Source organism: Zonotrichia leucophrys, unplaced genomic scaffold (genome assembly GCF_028769735.1).
Source record: "Zonotrichia leucophrys gambelii isolate GWCS_2022_RI unplaced genomic scaffold, RI_Zleu_2.0 Scaffold_35_1530144, whole genome shotgun sequence".
Classification (NCBI taxonomy): domain Eukaryota; kingdom Metazoa; phylum Chordata; class Aves; order Passeriformes; family Passerellidae; genus Zonotrichia; species Zonotrichia leucophrys.
The window spans coordinates 1,357,107-1,382,410 of NW_026992240.1; the positions used below are offsets into that span (position 1 = coordinate 1,357,107).

At 42.6% G+C, this 25,304-nt stretch overlaps 1 protein-coding gene across 1 annotated transcript in view; it reads left to right on the forward strand.

Annotated features, from left to right (window-relative positions):
- LOC135460373 (hsp90 co-chaperone Cdc37-like 1) overlaps positions 1-25,304 on the forward strand; it is a 53,734-nt gene that overhangs the window by 27,871 nt on the left and 559 nt on the right. The window contains 5 exon segments of the mRNA XM_064737167.1: positions 17,204-17,506; positions 19,607-19,694; positions 20,980-21,095; positions 21,386-21,508; positions 24,821-24,979. Coding sequence (XP_064593237.1) covers positions 17,204-17,506; positions 19,607-19,694; positions 20,980-21,095; positions 21,386-21,508; positions 24,821-24,979 — 789 coding nt within the window.

Genomic DNA, 25,304 nt, shown 5'->3' on the forward strand with positions numbered 1-25,304 from the left:
TCTTGACTTTGTTCTTCTTGATGGTGCAACTGGCGTCTAGCAGAATCTGGATTATCTTCTCTCCTTTATCAAATACTTCTATGGCTGTGTTCCCTTACACAATGATGCAATCGATGTACTACAGGTGTTCTGGAGCTTCACCTTTTTCCAGTGCAGGCTGGATCAGTCTATGGCAGATGGTGGGGCTGTGCTTCTACTACTGGGGCAGTTGGTTCTGAGTGTACTGCACTACCCTCCAGGTGAAAGCAAACTGAGGCCCTCATTCTGCTGCCATCAGAATGGAGAAAAACACTTTAGCAATGTTAGCGTACTACTTTGCTGCCTTGGACTCCAGCTTGTACTGGAGTTCCAGCATGTCCGGCACAGCAGTGCTCAGCGGTGGAGTCACTTTATTCAAGCTACAATAATCTACAGTCAATCTCTATTCTTTGTCAGACTTGCCCACAGGCCAGATGGGACTGTTGAAGGGTGAGTGGGTTTTGCTGACTACTCCTTGGCTCTCCAGTTCATGGATCATTTTGTGGATGCGGATCACGGCATCTCGGTTTGTCCGATACTGCTGGCGGTGCACTGCTGAGGTGGCAATTGGCACTCGTTGCTCTTCTTCCTTCAGGAGACTTACTGCAGATGGGTTTTCTGATAGTCCAGGCAAAGTGTTCAACTGCTTGATGCTTTCTGCTTCTACAGCAGCTATGACAAAAGTTCATCTGAGTCTCTTTGGGTCTTTGTAATAGCCATTCTGGAGGAAGTCTATGCTCAGAATACACAGGGCCTCATGGCCAGTCACAATAGGATGTTTCTTCTGCTCTTTCTCAGTCAGGCTCATTTTGGCTTCTAACAGGGTGAATTGCTGTGATCCTCCCGTCACCTCGGCAATGGAAATAGCATCTGCTCTCACATGTCTCGATAGTATTAGGGTACACTGCACACCAGTATCAACTAAGGCATCGTACTTTTGTGGTTTTGATGTGCTAGGCCATTGAATCTACATCGTCTAGAAAATCTGTTTTTTTCCTGCCTCTCCCTGGCTAGAGGCAGGGCCCCTCTAACCCTGGTTATTATTTCTTTCTTGGGCATACATGGTAGAGGTACTTTTAAGGGGATCTGACAGATCATACTCAGCAGCTCGGTCATGGGAGGTTGAGGCTACCTTCACTTTACTGGAGTTCTCTCGATTAGTGCTTCTCTCCTTGAGTTGAAGCACCCGTGCTGCCAGGACAGAAGTGGGTTTTCCATCCCACCTGCCCATGTCTTCTCCATGGTCATGCAGAACGAACTACAGGATAGCTCATGGGGTGTACTTTCTAGCTGGGGAATGTTGGGCTCTGACTTTGGGGCCTGTGACTCGCACTGGTGCAATGTGGGAACTGTTCCTCCTTACCTCCTCCCTCATCTCCTCTCTGAGTTCTTGGACCACGGCAGAGACATGAGCCTGCATCGGGCCATTGATCATACTTTCATAATTCCTAAGCTTGTTGGCAACAGAACCCGCTGTGTCTCGGTTGTTATCAGCATTAATCGTTGCAATAGAGGTGGTGTACTGAGATGGCCTTAGATTTGCCAGACTCCACAGCATTTGCCCAGTGCACCTGACTTTGTCAGGGTCATTATCATGCTGTCCATCTCTCCCAAAGAGTTCCTCTAATACTGCCACTTCTCTCAGCTGTTGGATCCCTTCCTCAAGGGTTTCTAGCGCATTCTTTCCCTGTGGACAAACCTCTCTCTGACACTCATTAAAAGCCACTCCCAGAGGGAAAGGGACCCTGGCTCCCTTACAGAAATCTGATTCATACCTGAGTCCTGGGTCAAGGGTCCCAGATTCCTTGCCTCACTACCATCCAACTGGATGCCTGTACCCATAAGATCCCAGACCCGAAGTAGCCAGGTTGTATAAACCTCACGTCCCCCTTGTACAATGCCTTTGTGCAGATTACGGAGATTTTTGTATGTCAGGGACTAAGTGATGATTGCAACCTCTGGCTCTCTTGTGGGTTGTGAGGGCCCTCCCCTATCTGGGTGCTCTGCTTTCATCTTAGATCTTGTTTCTACAGGGGCAACTGCTGCTGGCTGTGACTGCCTTTGCAGTTCAGCTGGATCCTGGATAGTTGTAACATCTGTGGATTCCGCTGCTGCACTATTAGACTCTCCCTCTTCAAGGCAGGGGGAGGGCTTCTCACCAGCTGGGGAAGTGTATTCCTTCAGCATCTGGCCTATCTCCTTCACCAGATCCCCCCACCCAATCTGGGTAGTTTATATCTGGGGTGGGCTGTGGGGTAGGGTCAGGCTCTGGGGCAGCAGCATCTCTAGGCTCTGGTGGCGTGTTAAGTTCTGGGGTAGGTGTCAGGGTAGTTATCCAGGTTAGTCTCTCCTTCTCTCTAAATTCTAAATAGAACAGGCCTATCATCAATACCAGCCATTGTATGATATCATTAGTATTTAGACTGGATCTGAACCCTTCAAAAACTGGTGGGGCAGACCCAAAGAGATGGTTAAAGGGTTGGGAGAAGATTACCCCCAGTGTCATTTGCTTACAGCAGGTGCCATTATTAAAGTAACCGCAAAAACATACAGTTAGTGTGTGATAACTGTGAATCCATGTGCCTGCTTTCTAGATGAAGTTAAAAATCCATGAATTCCTCACCTTATTCACCCATAAAACAAACCGGATAATAGCCACAGTAGACTTGGTTATGGGACCCATGTTTAAATAAGGGCCTATAAATGGTAGAAATATAGCCATGATCGCGTGAAACCCAAACTAGGGTAAGCTGGACCACATGGTGTCGCTTAACAAGGTTTCTAAAGCTGCACACAAAAAAATTAGATTACTCAAGAACTGTTATTCCATTTTTGTTTCTGTGTCCTCGAGCTGCATGTTGGGCGCCAAAAATCTGTCTTGGTTTGGAAAGACAGGTGTCTGCTAAGGAAGGCAGGAGCTTCTCCCCCAAAATGGAGAATGTAAACCCTCCCCACCTGTCTGAATTGGTATGAATTTTAAATAAAGGGGCTTTCAGGCAAAAAAATATGGGACCAGGAAATAGCAGTTCTTTCATAGGGAAGAAAAATAAAAGGATAAAAAAACCAATGCAATACACTAGAACAACACTGATAGAGTCAGAACTCAACCTGACACCCTGTTGGTCAGGGTGTTGGTAGCAGTCCAATTGGAAATGTGGCTGCCGTCTTCTTGAAGTGTCAGGTGTGGTTCTGTTGGAACAGGGAGGTCCTGTAGAAAAGGGTGTATTCTTCCTCTGAAGATACAGTGGAAGAAGAGGCAGCTGCTGTTCTTCTGGGGAATCTAGTGGAGAAGCCGTGGTGGTGTTTCAGAACCTCTGGATTCTATCTGGGTAGCAATGCTTGGCTCTTCTCTCTGGGCAGAGCATTTCACAATGGGATGCTATAGTTCTTATCAGTCATGCAGTGACATTCAATAGCCTGTTATCAGCAGATGTCTCCTCCTGAGGGAGGAGTGATTGTGATCACTCAAAGAGTGATAGGCAAACTGCTCACTTGACAAAAGACAACTGCCATACAGATGGTAATAGAATACATCTTGCCTTGCAACCTGGAACAGTAAAACAGTTTCTCAGGCAGTGTCACTATTGTATTAGGGACGGCTTAATAAAGTGACACAGAGTCCAAGGTCTTCTCAGAAGGCAATAGTCAAGTTTATTAGGCATCGCATTCTTTTATAGACTGTTCCGAGAAAGCTGGACCTGATTGGTCTTCAATCAACACCCCTCACATCATTGGCTAATTAGGAACAACACCCTTCTTGTAAACATCTAAGAAGTAAAAAGTTCAAAACACCAATGTTGGAGAATTTTGCTCAGACATGGCTTGAAGGAAAAAAGGCCATGAAAATATACAGCTGATGGAAAAGTAAAAGGCAGTTGTAAGCAGCAGTTCCCAAGCCTGTTTCTGTAAATAATAAGGTTCTCAGGCACATTTCTATAAACAGCAGAGTTCTCAGGCTGTTTTTTCATAACGGGTAAATATTCTGTCCTTGGCTGGTATGGGAAAGCAAAAATAACAAACCACAGGTGTTGAAAACAAAAGGAGGGGTTGGTATTTAATCTGTAACCAATGATGAGCTCGGGTTTTGCAATATGTATGAACTTAATTAACACCGTTAAAAAAATGTGCATGGTTGATCAATAAATAGGAGTTCGATGCTGATCAAAGGATGGGTCGTCTCCCTTCGCTTTCTATACACCAACTGCAAAGATTAAAGATTATTTTAATTCTTTCTCTGAGCTTTCTCAAAGCTCCCCCAGAGCAATGCCTGCAAAAGTTTATCTGACTTTCTCTCAGACCAGACTGTCAGCATTCACAAGTCAGAAATATTTATTTTCTTTTATCTCTTCCCACATCTTCTCTCTAGACTAAGTTGTTGATTCTTAGCTTGGGGTTTGAGCCATTTTGGCACCAGACAGAGGTGACCCCTTGCTGGGCTTTTCACCCAGGTTATCTCTTCCATATCTGCACCATCTGTGGGAGAGAGGCAGAGGACACATCCTGCCACATAAAGCAAATGCTTTCTTCTCAGAAGTATGTCTTGCATTGTGCTATTTTGACTATTGTTAATTTTGTAGAGTAAGGATAACCAGAGGGGAGTGAGGAACCTATGAAGAAGAAGGAAGAAGAAGCATGAAGAAGAAACCCAGGACAACACCCTGTGCCCTCCATCTTGCTTCCATCCACAACATACTAAAAATCCCAAAACCTAAATTTCTCACCAAGTGATACAATGACACTACTCTCCATAATCTATTTCACACTTTTGTGGATTCTAGTCTATCTTGAAGTCTAGGAAACTATCTCCATGAATGAGGGCCAAAGTCAGTGTTCCCCTGAGGGGTCAGGGCACCCCAGAGCAGACAGAGAAATATTCCCGGTGCCCTGGATTTCCACACCTTTGCAGGCTCTATTTCCACATATCAAGAATATATTTTTTATTAATTCAGAAGAAGCAACTCCAGGTAAAACTAAATGAGGCAGGGTATGATTACACCAGGAAGAAGCATTGGCATAAATTCCTGTGCCTGAAACATCAAGGTTGAATCTTTTATCAGCAAAGGGTCTGCTAGTATGATTTAGAAAGAAACCTGCAAAAGACTGTGTGGACCCAAAAATGTCCAATTCTTGAGGCGGTAGGGAAAGAGTAAAAAAGTCAGAATCTTTATTTACCCCTAATCCTCTGTCATTAGCAAAATTCCACCCACTGGTCTATTAGCCTTTTTGTGATACTTATCAGTGCACCACCATATCTGATCAATTTGACCTGGGGCCTCACAAACCCTGTGCATTGTCTTCTTGTATAAGGCATCCCATTCACCTTTTCCTAAAGGCATGGTTATTAGGCAAGTCTGGAAAGGATCACCTGGGGAAGTCTTAGAAAGGCACAGTGTAGATTCATTCAAAGCTTGAGCTAGCGTAAGCCATACATTGCGTTCTGGAAGAGGTGGCATTGAGACCACTTCTCCTTCATTGAGGAATCCTACCAGAAGGACCAGTGCGAGAAAGCAGATCCGGGTCTCAAAATTACCGATGTGAAAGCCAGTCATGCTCCTTCCTGCAAACCAATTTTAAAATGACACAATCACCAAAAGAATAGCGCAACAGACTAAAAAAGAAGAAGAAAAGCTAAGAAAAGCTAACAGACCAAACAAGTTAAAACAGCATATCTCAGCTATGTTAGCAAGCTACACACTTAATAATTCAAAGTGGCACATTTCACCTAAATCCGAAATGGATTTCTACCCTGGTAAATTTCCACTCTGTTTCATTCCTCCTTTCCTACAAAATAAGTAAATTCTTTTACTTAATGCAAATCCCTACAATAATAGGTATCCCTTAATGCTTTACCACGTACATTTGATAAGGAGGTTAACACAGCCACTCGCTGCAGTATTCTCCAATTCCAAATTAGCAATATAAAAGATAACCCTAAACTTACTACAACTAATATCAGTAAAACTACAATGGAGTGACACAACTTATTAAAGATCCCATTTGCAGTTGGTGACCATCCAAAGATTACATCCCACCAGTGATGATCTGCATCTTGTTTCATTCTTTGCAGAATTCTGGTTATTTCTTTCGTATCATGATTGACAGCAATTAGGGTTTTCTCTCAACTTTTTTGGATTTTCTTCCAGATCTCTAATAGGTCTTGGTGTTTAATTAATTGTTTTACCAATGTGACGTCCATTCCAATAGGGGTATGTGATAGTCTATAATACACTGTGTAATTGGTTTTAATTATCTGGTGGGATGTCACTGGGGCTAAAAATGAAAAATCACATCAGATAATCTTAACAAAATTACAAATACAAAAATGAGAATGATTTCTACTAGGCAAAATAACATAGTTGTTATCGATTTTTACAATAGCACAAGCAGTTCTCAAGCATACACAACCTTTACCAGTATATACAAGCACAGTTTTCTGATCAGTGACTGGCTGAATCTCGAAGTGGCAAATACTCTGTTCAGTGTCAAGACACACATCTTGAGAATTAATAGTATTGCTTTCACAAATGAATCCCTGTTGTTCCCTAGTAGCACAAGATTCTAAGTTTACTGCTTGCCGCTTTTCATTCACCTTTCATGCCCACACCCTATGTTCTGAGGGGTAGAGCACCGTTTTTTCATTATTTAATCCTAGTGCAATGATGGGGTGGATAATGTAAACAGTGGCGTTATGTATAGTAATCACAAAGGCAGCGGCCACATTAGAAGCAGGATCATAGGTGAAATTTACCATAGTCCACCAGGACTGAAACTTTCTTTTAAAATTATTCACATTATCCAAGACAATCTTTCGAATTTCAGCTGGAAAATCACCTTCACCCCCTTCCCATATGATTAAAGCTGCTGTTGCCTGCATCCATAACTGTGCTTGCATACAACTGAAAGCTAAAGACACATTATCTTGAACTGTACAAAGTGCTTTTGTTATTAACTTGTGATATTGGTCCCCGGCCTTTTCCCACTTTGGATGTAGTTTTGAAATCTGCCACTGGCTAGTTCCTAATGTCAATAGAGATGACTGTAAAGGCTGTTTCAATTTTGCTAGACCACCTGCTGCAGTAGCCAGCTTATTCATCAGTATTTCTGAATCAATTCAATTAAAAACTCCCAATCTTGTCCCTAATATCCCACATAGATCCTTTCTTATTCTGCTTCTGAGATGTACTTGTCTTTGTAACCATGTTCTCCAGCCCTCAAAGGGTGCCCTTAAGGAAAGAGGAGCAGGCTGGTTGGATTTCTGAGATGTTAATTTGCATTAGCAATTCAACGTGTCTGAGAGACCACTCTGGATTGAACAACAGTTGTTGACCCATATTCTTCACTATGTATGGGCCTATTTTATATACTTTAGGTCCAAGTTTGGTTTGGGTCTGAACTGCTTGAGTATTGGTGTGAGTTTATGAGATCTTGCCATTGTAAAATGTATAGCATCTATTTTAAATTTAAATGAGAGCCCGATAGCATCATGAGCCCAAAGACAAGTCATTTCTACAGGCTGTATTAATGTGAAATTACACCAACAATCTGATTCACTTGGGCTATCAGAAACCTCCCGGTGCCTGTATATAGGAGAGGCTGAGACACTAATTTGATTTGGTCTCCCATGAGTGGTCTCCTTAACCACCCATCATCCTACCCTCCTTTCTTCTCCCCTGATACATTGAAGTGTCCACAGTTCCCATTCCTGCCACTCCTGCTCCTCATATACCTGATTCCTGTGTATTACTACAATGGATAGGTTTAAATCTTTTATCTCAGAAAGTTGTCCCATGGATCCAGTGTACTGATTAAAAGCCTGGGACCAAGGCCATTCAGCATTGGTTTCGATAGAGGTACTCTCTAATTCCAAGACTCCAATTATAATTATATGCAAAACAATTCTGTAAATTAAATTACAAACTACCCGTGGCCGCAATATACTCATTTTGCCCGAGTAAGTTTTAGCCTTAGTTCATTGTCTCCAGGTGTCACTTTCCAAGGGGCTTCTGGGGCCTTCTTCACTCGAAAGTGGTGGATCCAGGCATTTTGCTCCTTGATCTTGATTGCAGTGAAGGTGGTGAGAAGCACCTGGAACGGTCCTTCTCACTGTGGTTCCAAAGTCTTTTCTGTAAGAGATTTAACATATACGTAATCCCAAGGCTTTATGTTATCTACTGGCCCATCAAGCTCCCTGCTCCGAGTTCCAGCCACATGTTTTCAATTTCTCTGAGCTGTTTACTTTAATGAAATGTGGTCCTCTGTCTGAGGATATTGTGGCTGGAACTCTGAAATGCGGTATTATTTCTTGTAATAATACCCTGGTCACCTCTCAAGCCTTTACAGTTCTGGTGGGGAACACTTCTGGCCACCCTGAAAATGTATCTATCAATAATAATAAATACCGATACCCGCCTTTCCTTGGGAGTTCTGAAAAGTCAATTTGCTGCTGCTGTCCAGGCCCATGGCCCCTCCCAATCTGACCAAGTTTTGGACTGGGGGTAATTTTGGGGTTAGTCTGGAGGCAAAGATCACACTGTTGGGTCACTTGAGTAATAGTGGCATATAAATTGCAGGCAACAATTCTTTCATTCAAATAGGTGTTCAGGGCATCTATTCCCCAGTGTGTTTTCTGGTGCTCCTTCAATAGTTACCTCACCTTTCGCTGCTTCCTTTGCCTCTCTATCCGCCAGCTCATTTGCTTCTTCCAATTCTGAGCTCACTCTCTGGTGTGCCTTAATATGCATAATTGCTACCTTTTCAGGCAGCTGAACCGCTTCCATAGCCAGATTATCTCTTGTGCATGTTTGATGTTCTTTCCCTGTGAGGTTAGCAGTCCCCTCTCTTTCCAGATGGCTCTATGTGCATGCACGACTCTGAATGCATACCTCGAGTCTGTATAGATGTTTATTCTCTTTCTTTTTGCCATTTCCAAGGCACGGGTCAGTGTAATTATCTCAGCCTACTGTGCAGAGGTGCCTGTTGGTAAAGGTCCAGATTCTATTACCTCTCTGCAAGTAGTGACTGCATATCCAGCATGTCCCTTTCCACTGGCAACATAGCTACTCCCATCAGTGAACCAGGTCTCTGCATTGTCCAAAGGAGTGTCCTTTAAGTCTGGGCAGCTGCAGTAAGTAGCCTCAGTAGTCTCCAGGCAATTGTGGTGTACTGTTTCTCCTTGATCCCACTGAGAAAAGAAGCTGGGTTCACAAGGTTAGGGACTACAGAGTCCTTTGCCCAGCATTGACCTCATACCCCAGGTGGATTCCCTTCTGTTTCACTACCTGTGCCTTTTTCCTTGATACTCTATCCTTGAGGCCCTAGGAAATTCAAAAGGCTTACTGTCCAGGCCACACATGCTTCCCTCGTCCAAGTGGCTACTAGAAGATCATCTAGGTACTGCAACAGCCTCCCTTCATCTTGTGGAGCTTCCCAGGACTCTAGATCTTTTTCAAGCTGTTCCACAAACAGAGTAGGAGAATTTTGAAGCCTTGAGGGCCTTGAGGCGACACAGTCCATGTGAGCTGGGTTTTGCACTCGCTTTTAGGGCTTTCCTATTCAAGTGCAAAAATTTTCTGGCTGGCTTCGTGGATAGGGAGGCAAAAGAAGGCACCTTTCAGATCTAAACTGATAAACCAGGTTAGTTCATGTGTCAAACATGTTAGCGAGGTGTATGGGTTTGCCACCACCAGGTGAAGATCAGGCTTTTACTGCCTGACCCTAGCTGGTTGTTTTCTTTAACTTGCACAGGAGGTGCATTGTCTGCCCACCCTGGTATGTTAGAGGCCATTAGCCCAGGAAACACTGGATCCATTATTTTCTTGTTAATTTCATCCTTATTTTCAATTTCAGTTTCACTAAATGTTAAAATTAAGCTTAGTATGTCTACATATTGTTGATCCTTTACTTCCAAAAAAATCTCCCCATCTTTAAATGGGATTTTTGCTTCCAGCTGCTCCAGCAAATCCCTACCCAACAGGGCTTTTGGAGCGTTGGACATATACAAAAACCTATTAATATTTTGATGGTTTGCAAAGTATGCTTTTTCAGATAGGCCACTTGCCCCCTTACCATAACATAATCATCTGTTTTAGGCATCAAGGCTTTATTTGACACTGTGTATGTTGCCAGCGTGTCTACTAAAATTCCATTTTCTTAGTCTGAACATACTGTTATGGTTAGATGCTGGTGCAAGGCTAGTGCCTCTATGAAAATATATTTTCTCTGCTGTGTGTAGCAGGCTCCATAGAGTTGGCTAAGGCCCCATGGAGGGCCAAGACTTAACAGTAGGAATTGCTGAGTCATGATGAGATAGCAAAATAAGCTCCTGTCTCCTGGCTGATCTCGCCATAAATATCTGCAGAAAAAAAACCTAAACTCCACAACTTTGTAAAAGTTGTAAAGCCAGTATGTTTATTACAGCGCTGGACGCATGTGGGGATCGTTGTTCCCCCTAAAGGACATGTACACCCCTGAGAATTCCCAAACCTTTTTTATCCCCCCTTACTGGTACATATGCATAGACTTTCACAATAGGTTCATGCATAATCATTTTACTGGTTTCCCATTACAACTTGCAACTAGTCCTTGTACAGAGAAAACTCTCTGGTCATCCTGTCCATCTCTTCCCTTCATTTTAAAGTTCAAGGGGCCTTTCTTATCTCTTCAGCTTGGAAATTGAATTCCTTTTTCCTCAGCTGAGGCAGTTTTTGTGAGCGCAGTAAAGATAACAGACTAAACAAATGAAAACAGCATATCTCAGCTATGCTAGCAAGTTACAGACTTAATAATTCAAAGTGGCACATTGCACGTAAATCTGAAATGGATTTCTACCCTGGTAAATTTCTACTCTGTTTTAACCCCCCATAAGGCAAAGAAGTTTGCCACTCTCTGGGAAATATATGCCGGACCATTATAATTTTTGATTTGTGAGGGGATTCCCAGGACTGCAAAGGCACTCGTAAAGTGACGACAAACATCTTTTGCTGATTCTCCTGTATGACAGGATGCAAACAAAGCACCTGAGAAGGTGTCAATAGAAGAATGAATGAATTTAAGTCTGCCAAATTTGGGAAAATGAGTAACATCTGTTTTCCAAATTTGAAGGCTTTCAAGTCCTCTAAAGTTAGCATCTCCTGCAATGGAGGGGAAAGAGTGTCTTTGGCAGTCTTGGCATACAGCCACGATACTCGCAGCCTGGCGTGTGGTCAAGTCAAAGGCATGGGTGAGTGCAGCAGCATTCTGGTGAAAAAATGAGTGTCTGATCTTTGCCTGGGCAAAGCGGTCTGGCAGTTGAACAGGTAAAGCAGTCTGGCAGTTGAACAGGTGAGGCAAGTAAATCTGTTTGCCGGTTCCCTTCTGTAATGAAACCGAGTAAAGTTGTGTGAGACCTGACATGCATAACAAAGTAGGGGTGTGTCTTGGGGTGATGTTATGATGCTTGTATCCCCATTCATCTGTTCTGAGCCTTTAAGACCAGCTTTGAAGAGTGGAAGTTTTGTTTGGGTTTCTCTTATCAGGGACACAGAGAGGGGCAGTACATAGGGCTGTTTTCACTTCTTGCTTTCAGCTTGCTGCTTTGCTTGCTCTCTTTTCTGCTCTCGCTTCTGCTCTGCTTTGGCCTCTGCTTATTAGCTAGCTCTAGCTAAACAGTCCACATTCCTTCCTGGACTGTTTCTCCTCTCCTGTTTCTGTGACCATCTCCAACCTGCTCCGGACTGGGACCTGGGAACACCGAGAGTTTGCACATCGTTTGGCTGCAGCAGCTGCCCCAGTGCCGGAGGGACTGAGAACAGAGCAACCACTCCCGAAAGAGACTTTCTGATTTTGTCATCTTTCTCAGAGCAGTGTCATCGGGTATTGTTCATTTTGTGTGCTGGGGGGTGCTGTGCCAGTCAAATAAACAGGTTCTTTCCACCTCTCTCCGAGGAATTTTTTCCCGAACCGGTTGGGGGGAGGGGCCATGTGGGTTTTGCTTTCTGGAGGGGCCCTCCTTTGCAGATTCTTTAACAAATTTGCCCTAAACCAAGACAGAGTGCTGTCTGGTATCTAAAAGGAAAGCAAGTTGTTGTAACCACTGAAACAATTCCTTGTTGGGCACATCCTTTAGTACAGCAGCTTTGGCTCTTTCCACAAGTCCTGCAACGTAAGCAGAATCTGTTATTAAGTTAAAAGGGATGACAAACTGTTGAAAGGCTCTGACAACAGCTGCCAACTCAGCAATCTGGGGGGAACCTGAAACAGTAGTGACATCCGAATCCCATTGGCTGAGATCAGTGTTCCACCAAAGCTGCACTGACTTGTGGGTGCAGCCAGATCTACCTGTAAAGACAGTCAAAGCTTGTAATGGGACCTCATTTCTCTTGGGTGGTGTTAGGAGATTAACGCTGGTTGCCACAAGCTTGTGCTTCAGGGCATGTGTAGAAAGTTGTCCAGAAAAGTCAGTGAGGGCCATTTGAAAAATTTCAGATTGCTGCAACAGCCAATGTAAATAGACAGTAGTGACAGGCAAACAGATCAAGCAAAAATCTACACCTGCAAGTGTGGTAAGTCTCTGTCTAGCTTTTACAATGAGCAAAGCAAACATCTCCTGTTGAGTGGTGACAGTTTTTGACATCTGGTGGGGTAAAAAAATCTTCTCTATGATCAGCAAGGGGTCAGGTGCTTTAGGATCCCTCTGAAATATGAAACCATGGGGTTGCCTAGCCAGATTCAGAATATATAAGGAAAAGGGCAACTCAGGAGTCCATCAGGCCACTTGCCAATTTGAAATAGCATCAGCTACCAATTGCAGTGCCTGGCAGGCTTCTGGTGTGAGCTGCTGAGGTGACAGGAGATCTGGTTTCCCTTTTCGCAGATGAAACAAAGGGTTCAGGTCAGCATTTGATATTTCTAACAAGGAGCGAACCCAATAGCTTTTGAGCATGATGCAAGGTATGAATGTTTGTTTGAATCTGTAAAGGCTGAGGAGAAATACTCTGGGTCCTAATGCGCCAGCCAAGATATTTCCTAGGGAGTTGACACTGGATTGTTTCAGAAGAAACACAAAGCCCTTCTTGGGTTACAGCATCAATGACAAGGGCCAAGGCCTCCTTTATGACTTCCTGTTTTTCTGCTGCAATAAGAATGTCATCCATGTAATGATATAATAAGGCAGCAGGCATTTTTAGGCGAATGGGTCTGAGGACACTCGCAGTAAACCACTGGCAAATAGTGGGACTGCATTTCATTCCTTGAGGAAGGACAACTCAGTGATATCCTTGCAAAGGTGCTTGCATGTTAATGCTTGGAACAGAAAAGGCAAATTTAAGAGCATCATCAGGATGCAGAAGAATGTCAAAAAAGCAGTCTTTTAAGTCAATGACTGTTAAGTGCCAGTCTCGAGGGATCATGGTAGGGGATGGGAGACCAGGCTGAAGGGCTCCCATGTTCTCCATGGCATCATTAATTTTGCTGAGGTCTTGGAGCAAGTGCCACTTGATGGTTTGTTTTTTAACTACAAACACAGGCAAATTCCAGGGACTGGTAGAGGAGACAATATGTCCCTTTTGAAGTTGTTAATGAACAAGGTCAGTGAGTGCACGTAATTTAGGTAGCGGGAGGGGCCATTGATCCACCCAGAGCGGTGTTTCAGTTTTCCAGATTAATTTCAGGGTGTCATACGCCACAATGGCTCCTATTAAAAATCAGAGTGAATTTTGAGACCCCATTGAGAAAGTACATCTCGTCCCTATAATACCATGGGCACAGGCAGAATGAATGGCTTCACAGAGGCTATGTGACCTTCATGCCCTGTCACCTGAATTAGATGACGACTTTGGTAACTGCAACTGCTCCCTCCAATCCCAGTGAGAGCTTGGGGTACCTCTGTGAGGGGCCAAGTGGGGGGCCACTTGACTTGAGAGATAACAGTGACATCTGCTCCAGTATCTAAAATACAAGTGAGTGTTATCTGTTCCCCCTGTGATGACAAGGTACATTTGCAAGTGGGACATTCATCAGAAATTATCTGCACTCACAATATTTGTGGGGTCCCTGTAGAGCCAAATCCTCCCACCCTAGTATTGCATTCTGTTAAAGGGGATGACAAACTGTGAAAAAGGAATCAATTGTGCAATACATGAACCTTGAGGGACAGTACAGGGCGGAAAGGGAGTCCAAGCCATGATTTTAATTTCCCCAATAGAGTCTGAGTCTATAACTCCCAGGAGGACAAAAAGACCTAAAAGGGTAGTTGAAGATCTCCCCACCAGCAAAGCACTTTTCTGGGGTCCTGGTGGGCCAAAAATTCCTGTAGGGAGTAAATGAACAGAAGAGTCAAGCAATGTTACTGTGACTGAGGTTGACAGGTCCAGTCTGGCAATGCCTGCAGTTGCTGGGAGAAGACTTGAGGCGATCCTCCATTGGGTATTCTCAGCAGCTGTGCTTGCAGAGTTGGCCTCTGCGGTAGCAGCTGAGGCACTGGTGTCGGCCGAGGCATTTGTGTCAGAGCATGGCGCCAGCCTGCACCGCATTTCCAGTTTCCCTGGATCGGGCAACCTTCAGAATCATACTTACAGCGAAATTGGTTAGCAAAATGACAACCTTTACGATGCCGTAGACATACATCAGGGGTTTTTGCTTAGCTCCTTTCTGAGCAAAGCAGTCTTTTTTTTTAAGGTGGCCAGGCTTGCCACAGCTGTAACAAACTGCCAAAGTTCCAGAGGCACCTTTGATGGCTGCAAAAGCTGTGGTCATAGCTTCATATTGATGGTCTATTTTCCCAATGCGGTTGGTTCTTGGTTAGGCAGGGACTTAAGGAGTGTTTTACAGTCTATGCTTGCATGTTCAACAGCAAGATTTAAAAGCAACATTTCACAAGCGTCTGCATTATCTATTTGACATTCGAGTGTTTGCTTAAGGTGGTCAATAAACTCCATGTAGGGCTGCTGAGGCCCCTGGACAATGGTTGTGAACGCTTTATGAGGTGTTTTTGAATTGGGGACCTTAAGAAAGGCTTGGCGAGCTGCATCCCAGGCTCCATCAAGGGCTTCCCTTGGGTAGTCTTGTGCCTGAGCAGCAGGAACAGTATATGGTCCTGTTCCCATAAGCTGCCTGATTGTGAGGGCTGCCAGGGTCTGATCAGCGTGACCCACATAAGTTATAAGAAGTCTTGGCAGACCCTTCTCCCACTCCTTCTCCCATAAGCCATATTGAATGGGAGACAGCAGCAGCCAAGCGAGAGTTTTTAAAATGTATGGGGTCATTTTGTGAGCAGCAAACAGAGAACCTAGTAGGTTTGTAAAATACTGTGAACCGACACCGTGCTCTCTGGCTGCCCAACGGAGCTCTTTAATTTCTGGGAAAGACAACTGTTCCCAATGAGCAGTTTGTTTTCCAGTGCCCAAATATATTAACAGTGCCACAATTCTTTCAGCAATGTCAAACTCTCCCTCCCTTAATACTTGTTGTTTTAAGCGTACCCAGTTGTCATGAGGGTCGGGGGGATGTAAATCAGGTTCTTTATCAGAATTTATGTATCCGGGATTAAAGGGATCCTCCTTGGGGCCCTCCTGTTCGCTTTCCTCACTGTTTTCTGGACCGGAGCCTGCAGCAAAAGCCCCTACAGAGCACGAAGGGCTCCCCTTCCTTCCCCTCTTAAGAGATGGTACGGAGGCTGAGGGGCATGTTCGCCATGGTGTGGGAGAAGGAGATGTAGTCTCTTCAGAATGTATGGAATTTTGAGACTGCTGTGAAGGAGGGGCAAACAAATTTAGTGGCAGTCTCTTCAGATTTTAAAGAGCATTAAGTTTCTGCTGTAGAGGGAGAGCAGGTATTCTCTGCAGCCTGGGAGGTTTCATGAGCCTTTAAGATCTCAAAAATCATTCGCCAGTAAGGCATCATTTCTGCAGCCACTTTACTCCCCTTGGTAACAGAATCCCATGGCTTAATTCCCGCTTTGTCCCACAGATCTGTTGTAAAGACTGTGAGCTCGATGATTCCTGGGATCTCAGCAGCTGCCCATCCTAATAGGACTTTTAAGTCATGTGAGAGTACAGTTTTGCCATGCTGTTGCAACAGCTTAGACATAAGTTCAAAAACGTCTCTTTCCTGGGCAGATATTCCCTGACCCATTGTCCCCTGCAGCGGCTAACCTCCTATATCCCAGAAAGGTACCTCACCTCCTTTATCCGAAGGGGTTCATCACCGGCCGGCTTTCCTGCTTCCTCTCAGCAGCACTTAGTTCTGCAGGGCTTGTCATTGGTCGCACAGCTAGGTGATCTCCACTTCTTCACAACGAGGGCACTATTTGACGACGATTGATGTAAGAGACATGGACTCCATGGTTTGCATGCATGAAGCCATTAATTGATTCCCAAAGCTGAGATTATATATCTTTTCAGCAGTTACTAAAAATAGCACACCTATAACATTTATGTAAATAGGTAATGTTGCTTAATTCAAAGCCTCATACGAACTAGCACAAGTATGCATTACCTCATATGAGTTTTGCTTACCAAGCACATCGTACCAAGCACACTGCTAACTTCTGCATTCCTTCTTCGAGGTTCTGCTTTCTGTTGCCAAGGCTTGTGGCCTACTAATGCTAACATATCTACTTCTGTCATGAGCTGGACAGTGCTCCCAGCTCGGCTTTCTAGCTGTATTCCTACATTATTGTAACCAAAAATTTGGTAAAATAAAAAAAACTCCTTAAAACCAATGGAACATTAGGAAGCAGGCATTCTTTATTTGGCCAGATGCATGTGGGAATAGCTCCTCCCAAAGCTGTGCAAGCTGAGTACAGGGAAGTTTCTGTTTATATACTGTGTTTTACATACACATTCATTGATTGTCCTGGACTAAACAGACATATGATAATCATTTTCCCAAAATCATTAACATATTTTCCCTCCCCTTTACATATGTGTTCTGTCGACCTGGCTGAGTGGGCAGGGCACTGGGGCTGGTGAACTTTCAGTTGTCCTTACACAATGGGCATTGTGCAGTTCCATAGGCCAGTGGTTATGGTAGAATAAGCATTGTGTTAGCTCACCAGGTGTAGACAATTTATGATCTGGTAATGTGTTTAGTCAGTTGTGAATATAATATTGCTTTTAAGATGCCTTCCATCTCAGAGTTCTATTTGGGAGTCAAAGCCTTCTGTTTCTATATGCTTCATAAATTCTATCTGTTTTCCTTCCTTAAACAGCATGTTTTGTTTTCTACACAGAACTATGATCAAGGGATTGAATTAATCTGTCAAAACCAAGAAGAGTTGGTGAAGAGTTCCATAGAATCCAAATGGAATCTAGCAGAAGTCTAGCAGAAACTTGGTAATTTAGCACTGCATAATTCAGAATCCATGTATCAGGAATATGCCAAAGTACAGACTGAAGCTTCAGAACTGAGACAAAGAGAAGAAGAATGGAAGAGAAAAGAAGCAGTCCTAATAGAGAGGGAAAGACAAAATCTATGGAATACAGATTCTTTTAGTAAGGAGGTATTTAATAAGGTATGTCATTTAAATTTGTATGAGCACAATTATAAGCCTTTTATATTTCATTTATTTCTCATATTGAATGTTTTCTATATCTAGTGCAGTGCTTACTGTAATGTGTTGAATGCTTTTCTTTCTTTTTTTTGTCCTTTTAAAGGGGACATATTACAGTGATATAAGAAATATGTGTGACACTTCTCCTTTGTCATGGTTTGACCAGGAAGGAGTGGGAATTCTGGGAAGCTGTGGTCAAACCAATGAAGGTTTTGGGTTTCATACTGACACCTGGTGTAGCCAGTGGGGTTTGGACACACCTCCGAGAATACACAGGGGTTAAAAGCAGGGCACTGCCCTGGCACTTCCTCTTTTGGACATCGTCGGGCGAAGAGGTCAGATCTCTCCCCCGTCCGGCCCGCTGCTGCTGGGCGGGGGAGGGGCCAGCCATGCGGTAGGCCTGGGGCCTGGACAGAGATGGGGTTGAGGGGGCTTCGGGGGGGCTTCGAGGATGGAAGGGTGGAAGGTCCCAGAGAGTCAGCCCTCGGGCAGCCAGCCCCCCCCTCCCCCCCCCCCAGGAGAGCAGCCAGCCAGGAGGAGAAGGAGGAAGACTGCCCGGCCGGAGCGGCAGCGTGTGGGCAGCGTGCGTGGGAGTCGCTCCGGGACCGACAGACAGAGACTGAAAACTTTTAACCCTTTCTTGCATGATTGGGGCCTTACAAAAATGCTAATCCTCCTCGAAGCTGAATAAGAAGGGAGATGAGAGATGAGATGACTTGGCCCGGAGATTGTGGAGATGATTGGATGGGGAGAGATGATTTGGAGTGGCTTTTTGGCTGGACTTTTTCTTGTAGCCATGGACTCAGTTGTTCCTGTGACACAGACTGCATTTAGGGGGAGGCAGTGCCTCAAAACCAGGAGGGTTCATTTGTGAGGACCCCCCGGCCCCAGGGGGTTGGAAAAATATGGGGGGGACAGTTGTCCCAAAAGCAGAGACTGTGCCTTTTTGGAGTGAGACAAGGCATCCTTGAAAGACCACCCTAAAAGCAGCTCTGGCCATGTCTCGGTGGTGAGAGCACTGGGCATGGAAGGAACATGTCACAAGCGGCAAAAGGACTTTTTTTTCCCCGGGCGGTGCCGAAGTGACAGGGAAGCACACGAGGTTCTCAGTGTGTCTCCACGAGAAGCCTATGGAACGAGAAGGACTCCTTTCCTCTTCATGAACTGCAGTTTGAGTATACTAAAGTGTCGTGCCGGGCTGGGCAGTTGGTGTTTTTTGAGAGAATGTATTGGATTGGGAAAGTCAGGGAGTGGGGAGGAGGAAAAATGGTTTTTTTTTTTGTAAGGTTTTCAATTCTTTTCTTTTTCTTCCTTATAGTCTCTCCCTATTTTTCTGTAGTTTAAGTAATAAAGTGGTCTTTATGTTTAAGTTAGAGCCTGTTTTGCTTATTCCTGGTCACATCTCACAGCAGACACCAGGGTGAGGCATTTTCATGGGGGGCACTGGCTCTGTGCCAGGCTCAAACCATGACATCCTTTAATTTGGAATCAGAAATTTTATTTGTCCCTTCTAGCAACTCCTGCCTAAACCAAGGATGAGCAATTGTTCTTCGCGCGAAATTTCCTTCTTTGTTATGCCAAATTCTCACATTTGAAACATGCACAATTGACCTCTGAGAACATGAATTTCTTAATAAAGATTATTTTAGCACAAACTGCCTTCATAGTAAATTCCAGTTTTGTTTTCAGCACTTAATTTGAATAGGAATTATTAATGCATCATTTTTCTAATTCCACTGAGTTAGCTTCATTGGGACTGGACTGTATAGATGTTTCTCATCATTTATAGATCAGTAAGTTCCTACTAGTGTGTTGAACTTTGAAATAGATTATTGCTTAGAAGAAGAGTATGATACGTAGTTTTTCTCCCTATTATTGATTAGACAAGCTATGCTTTGGTAAACAACCTTCATAGGTACATTAAGTGTTGGCTACATATGTGTTTTCTGGGCTATGCTTAAAACTAAAACATTGCACTTTAGATAGTAATGAATTAAAATAATCTTATAGTTCAGAAAGGTAAATGTGGAGATTCTATGATAGCTTTTTTCTCATCTTTAGAGTTTTATTAGCAAATATAAAAGAAAAGAAGATGAAGATATATCTAAATAATTTATACAGAAGCATGAACAAAAGATTAGATACTTTGGTATGTTCCTTCCAACATTTTGCAGTTTAACCTCCTGTAGAATTTGTGTAGGTCTATTTATTCTTTATTATTATTATTATTCAAAATGGGTGTTAACAAATGAAACATCTGTCAAGTAGAGTATCTAGACTCTTGTTTCTCAGGACAGGTGATGTAGCATTATAACAAATAAGTATTTCAAAGTAAAGGAAACTGAATCACATAAGTCTAAATTCCTATGATCAATGAAAATTTCTTGCACCAGTATAGAACTGAAAAATTTTTTAAAGTAATGAAAATTAAATTCTAGCAACTTCTTCTGCTGTTCCATCAGAAATGATAGGGGCATTAGTGGAGATGCAATTCCTGCATGTACCTGGGATTGTCTGTACCTGCCTCCTATAAGTAGGTGGAGTTTTACTGTCTCATAATCCATGAGGGGGATGAATGACAAAAAGCAAATATCGGCAAAACAGCTGTTAAGACTATGCAGAGATGCAGCCACTTTTAATTTTAAAGATATATTTATATGAGTGATAGAAAGGTAAAACTTTTTATCTAGTATTGGCAAGCAGTGAAATATCACTAATGTATGTTTTAGGTCAATTAACTCATGTGAAGGACAATGGGGGAAAAGGTGATCTCACTGCTTAAATTTTGAATTCTGGCTTTCAACCTGCAGCTCTTTCCATTAAGGTGGTTTCATGCTACTTACTACAATTCAGTCTTCCAGTTAACTTTCAATCACTGAGTTCGGTCTCTTGTTTTGACCTTAATGCTAGAACTTGGTTATAAAAATAGCTTTGTATTTCCTAAAACCTGGCAAACCATGTCAGAAGCATATTAGTTATAGATTATGATTATGTTTTCATTTCTATTTGTCTTACTTGCAAAACTTTAAGAACGTTTCTGTCAAATCACTGAGTGTATACCCATCAGCTTAGACATGCTATCAAATTCTTAACAAATATGGATAGATACTACTTTGTTACAGTGTGTGAAAACCATTTACAATTAACTTGTTTTTAACACTGCCAGAGATACTAAAATATACTTAGCTGCTACTGTTAAGGTCTTATTGTATCTTTACAGTTTGTGCATACCTGATTGACAATGGTCTTTCAACATTGTCTGGTGTTTTAAAAACAACAAAAAATTTGAGTTCAGTTTGATTAGTATGCAGTTATTCTGAGATATCAATAAAGCATGAAGGAGATCGTAGAATTATGTAAATTTCAATAAATGTCCTCACTGCATTAAATCATTGAAATATTGAATGTATTAATTGTTGTGTGTTTTTAAGTAGGCATGCCGGGCAGATGGGATGACAGTCAAAGATTTTTGTCTGATTACCCATATCTTGTATGTGAAGAAACAGCTAAATATCTCATCTTGTGGTGTTTTCATCTAGAAGCTGAACAGGTACTAGGAAGAACTTTAAACTGCTTAAAAGTATGCAGTTTCCCACTTACACTACAGAAAAGCTGTCCAGATTGATGAGCCAATGTAATTACTCTTCTCCATGTCTTCCCATAATGAAGGAAGCCTCAAAAACACATTACTACATTAGATCTAATCATAGCTAATTAAGTTTCTTTGTTTCTTAGCATCAGTTCTTTTCTCTTTAGGAATCAAATGTAAAGATTATGTTGAATTTTAGGTAGAGTTATACTTTTAAAGATATTTTCTCTAATTATGTACTTTCTCTTCAGAAAAGAGCTCTGATGGAACAAATAGCACACCAAGCACTTGTGATGCAGTTTATTATAGAAACGGCCAGAAGTTGTAATGTGGATCCAAGAGGCTGTTTTCGTCTATTCTTCCAAAAAGCCAAAGTAAGTCAGAATTTGTATATCACTGAGAAAAACTCTTATACCCTTACAAAGGATCAGTGTTCTGAAGGAGATTGGAGGTTAAATATGTTACTGACTGAATCAAGGTTATAGGGAAGTGTTGCTTTGTTGGCAGTTCATTCTAGGATGAATGTTTTGTGTAATTCTGGTCTTGAGAATGGAAGTTCCATGTATTCTTGTTAGGCCAGAGGGAAAGCAGAACATAGCATGGGAACTACAGGAGTATGGAATAATGAAGCACCACCTAAATTACATTGGTAATGTGAATGTGTGAGGGTCATGTTACTTATCTGTATCATGAATGTGTCTAAGGACTGAGTATCCTATTTTGCTTGTCATCATGCCTCTCTATGCAGTTCATGGCAGGGCCTAATTTGAAATCTGTTTCTCTTCAGTCAGTGATAGTTAGCTCTGAAATGCTGAGAGAGGGAGAGATGTGTGGTGAAGACTGGAGCTGTGGTTTGATTCAGGTTTATATTAAGTTACACAAGACTGAAGAATCAAGTCAGGCTGATCTTAATGCTGCCCTAAGGACTTAAGCTGACACCCACTTTGATTCATGCTTTGCTTTTGAAGTGGGTGCTGCCACGAGTACCTTTTCTCTTAAGGGTATTGACTCCTGAGGTAGAATAAAGGAAGGGTTAAAAACATGTTTGTTTTGTCCTTGCATGTTCTCAGATGAATGAATATCTCAGTTCCTATACTTATCAAATGCCAAAGTCTGTCTTTAAAACAAAGCAAACGAACAAAAATCATCATACCTGAATTGTCGAGTTTTTCTTGGGTCTGGAGTCTTCAAAGAGGCAAGAGCAGTTCTTGGTTGCTGAGGAAAGTGAAGGGGCATGACCATCTGATTGATGAGCATCGATCTCCGATTTATTGATCCAGCTTACACACTTTTATAGTAGTGTTAATCAAGCTCATACATATTGCAAAACCTGAGCTCATCATTGGCCACAGACCACACGCCAACCCCTCCTTTGTTGTCAATACCTGTGGTTTCTTGTTGAGGCCAATACTTGTTCTTCTCATCCTGCTGCTGACTTGTTATTGACCATTCTCAAGGCCTCCATGTTTTTCATCATATTTTTCTCATCACTTAGCCAAGGACACGGTATTTACTGTTTAAGGGAAAAGCCTGAGAACTTGCTGCTTACAGCTGCTTTTACTTTCTAACCAGCTGTATGTGATCATGGCCTTTCTATAAGCCATGTCTGAACAAAATTCTCCAACAGGTTGCTATAAAGTTGTTTATTGCATGAATACATCAGTCTCAAAGGCAAAGAGTGTGGGAAATTCAGGACTCCTGGACAACGGACCAATATGATTAAGCAGAAGCCATTTATTGTTTACATGATGCACTTGTTTATACATTCTAACTCTCTGCACACATTAGTCACGCATTTCTTATTGGTGCCTTTGTCTGGTCCATGCGTTCTGCATGCACCTCTCAGAATATGTGATTGGTTACAGTCCAGGTGCTTTGCCGCCCCCCATTATCGAGGTCTTGTGGTCTTGGAATTTGGTTTCTCAGTTTCATCTTTCTTATTTTAGCACAGTTTATGTATTAGTAACCTTGATGAATTCCAGAGGGTGCTGAGAAAATTCTGATAAGAGCAGTTACAAGCAGGATGGCTGGTGCACACTGTAGTCTAAGTTGTTCAGATACATTGCTACACAAAGAGTTCTAAGTTTAAAAGTCCATGTTAAAGCTTTCTGGTGTAGAGTCCCAAGCAGAGGCAGCAGCAGCAGCTACCCGACACAGTCCCAAGCAGAGGCAGTAGTAACAGCTCCGTAGCATAGAGTCCCAAGCCAAAGCAGCAGCCACCACAGCCCCACAGTCCTTTTCTTCTTTCTTCTTGTTGTAGTTCATCTTCATCTTCTTGTTGTTGTTGTGGTTCTTGCCCTCTTCCCAATACAGGGGGATTTTTATACATAAAACAACCAATCAGCTATAAACACGATTCTAAAACATTCTTTTGATACCAATCTGAAGTTGATTCTAATGTGCGAAAGTAGTACAAAAGTAGTGTCAGTTCTTACCCAAAAAACAACATATGTAATATTATTTATTGTCCTGGTTTAGGGCAAATTTGGGAGAAAACCTCCAAAAGGGGCCCCCCCCAGAAAGCAAACCCACACGGCTCCTCCCCTAACTGGTTCAGGAAAAATTTCCTGGGAGAGAAGTGGAAAAAAACCTGTTTAAATAAACAGGCAAAGCACTCGCCAGCACAAAAAATTAACAATACCAGATGACAAAAGTCATTCGCCGCTCTGAAGAGATGACATATTCAGAAAATCTCTCCTGTGGGTGGTCGCTCTGTTATCAGTTCCTCTGGCACTGGGAAAGGCTGCTGCCCAGAGTAGGCCCCGGTGGCCACAAAGTGCAAGCTCTCAGTGCTCCCCCTGGGTCCCAGTCTGGAGCAGGTTCGAACAGTTCCAAAAGGGAAAGAAAACCAGTCCAGGGAAAACGTCTCTGCCTCAGCTAACTAAACTAACTAAAAAACCAAAGAAGGGCCCTGTTCTCCCCGTCCCTGCCCAGACAACACAGTGGAGTTCTCTGTTCCAGCAGACTGTGAAGGAGTGAGTGCAGGCTGCTAACAAACTCCGTGCTTCTTCTTCTCCCCACCTTCACTCTCAGAGCCAGTCTTGAAAGCACAGAATATAATATCCAGCATAAACAGAACAGAGCATTGGGGATACAAGCATCATAACATCACCCTAGGACATCTATTTACGCAAATGTACTATCTGTTTTCTTACAAAAATTGTATGTATATAAGTTTATCTATTTACATGAATAGTTCTATCTATTTACGCGTATAGTTCTATTGATTCTAGAAACGCAAGCAAAGTTCTGCTATGTTTTTGTTGCGTCTGGAACCGTTACTGAACTTTAAACTGGGCCTTAGGGCCTTTACTACCTAACACAGTTTCTTAAAGCACTTAAAATATATTTCTACTTACTTAAAACTATAACTTACATTTCTACTTACTTAAACCTACACTTCTACTCCATATCTATGTGGCTTAATAGATCTTAATTTCTCTAAAGGCTTTAATTCAACCCCTACATTCATTTCTCTCTCTGATGGACTCAGAGATGCTTGCATTCCAACACTGAATCTTCTTTTTAAGCTGACTGCGGCTAATATTGGTATTGACTTGTCCAAACCTCTATCCTTCAATGAGTATAATATGCATTACTTCAGGACTTCTTTTTAGCAGTATGTATGCTTACAACTAGAAGTAAATCTGGCTAAGATGAAAAGTATTTCACTCCTCTCTTTACAGGCAGGGGAAGATGGCTATTTGGAAGCTTTTAAAACTGAGCTTGAAGCATTCAAATCAAGAGTGAGAATCTGTTCACAGTCTCAAGGCTTTCAAGCTATGTCAGTAGAGAATTCCAGTGTCTATACTGGTATTGTAAAAGGACTGGAGTCTTTGTCACAGGTAGACTTTTTATTTCCAAAAATGAATATAAAAACTCTATTACTAACAAAGTTTTGGCACACTCTTGAGAAGATGTACTTTTTGATATCTAGGAATAGGTCTCTATACTTGGAGCACTGCTAGTTGTAGTGTGCACTATTAAGAGTATGGAAGAGAGATTGTTTCTGAAAGCTCTCACAATTTATAGTGTCAAAAGGCATACATTAGGTCAGTGCCCTTGAATAATTGTGCTAAATAGAAAACTGCATCATTAACCTCTTCAGGTACCAGAATTAAATATACTTTGAATCACAGGAAGTGAAATGAGCTTTCAACTGCAAATTAC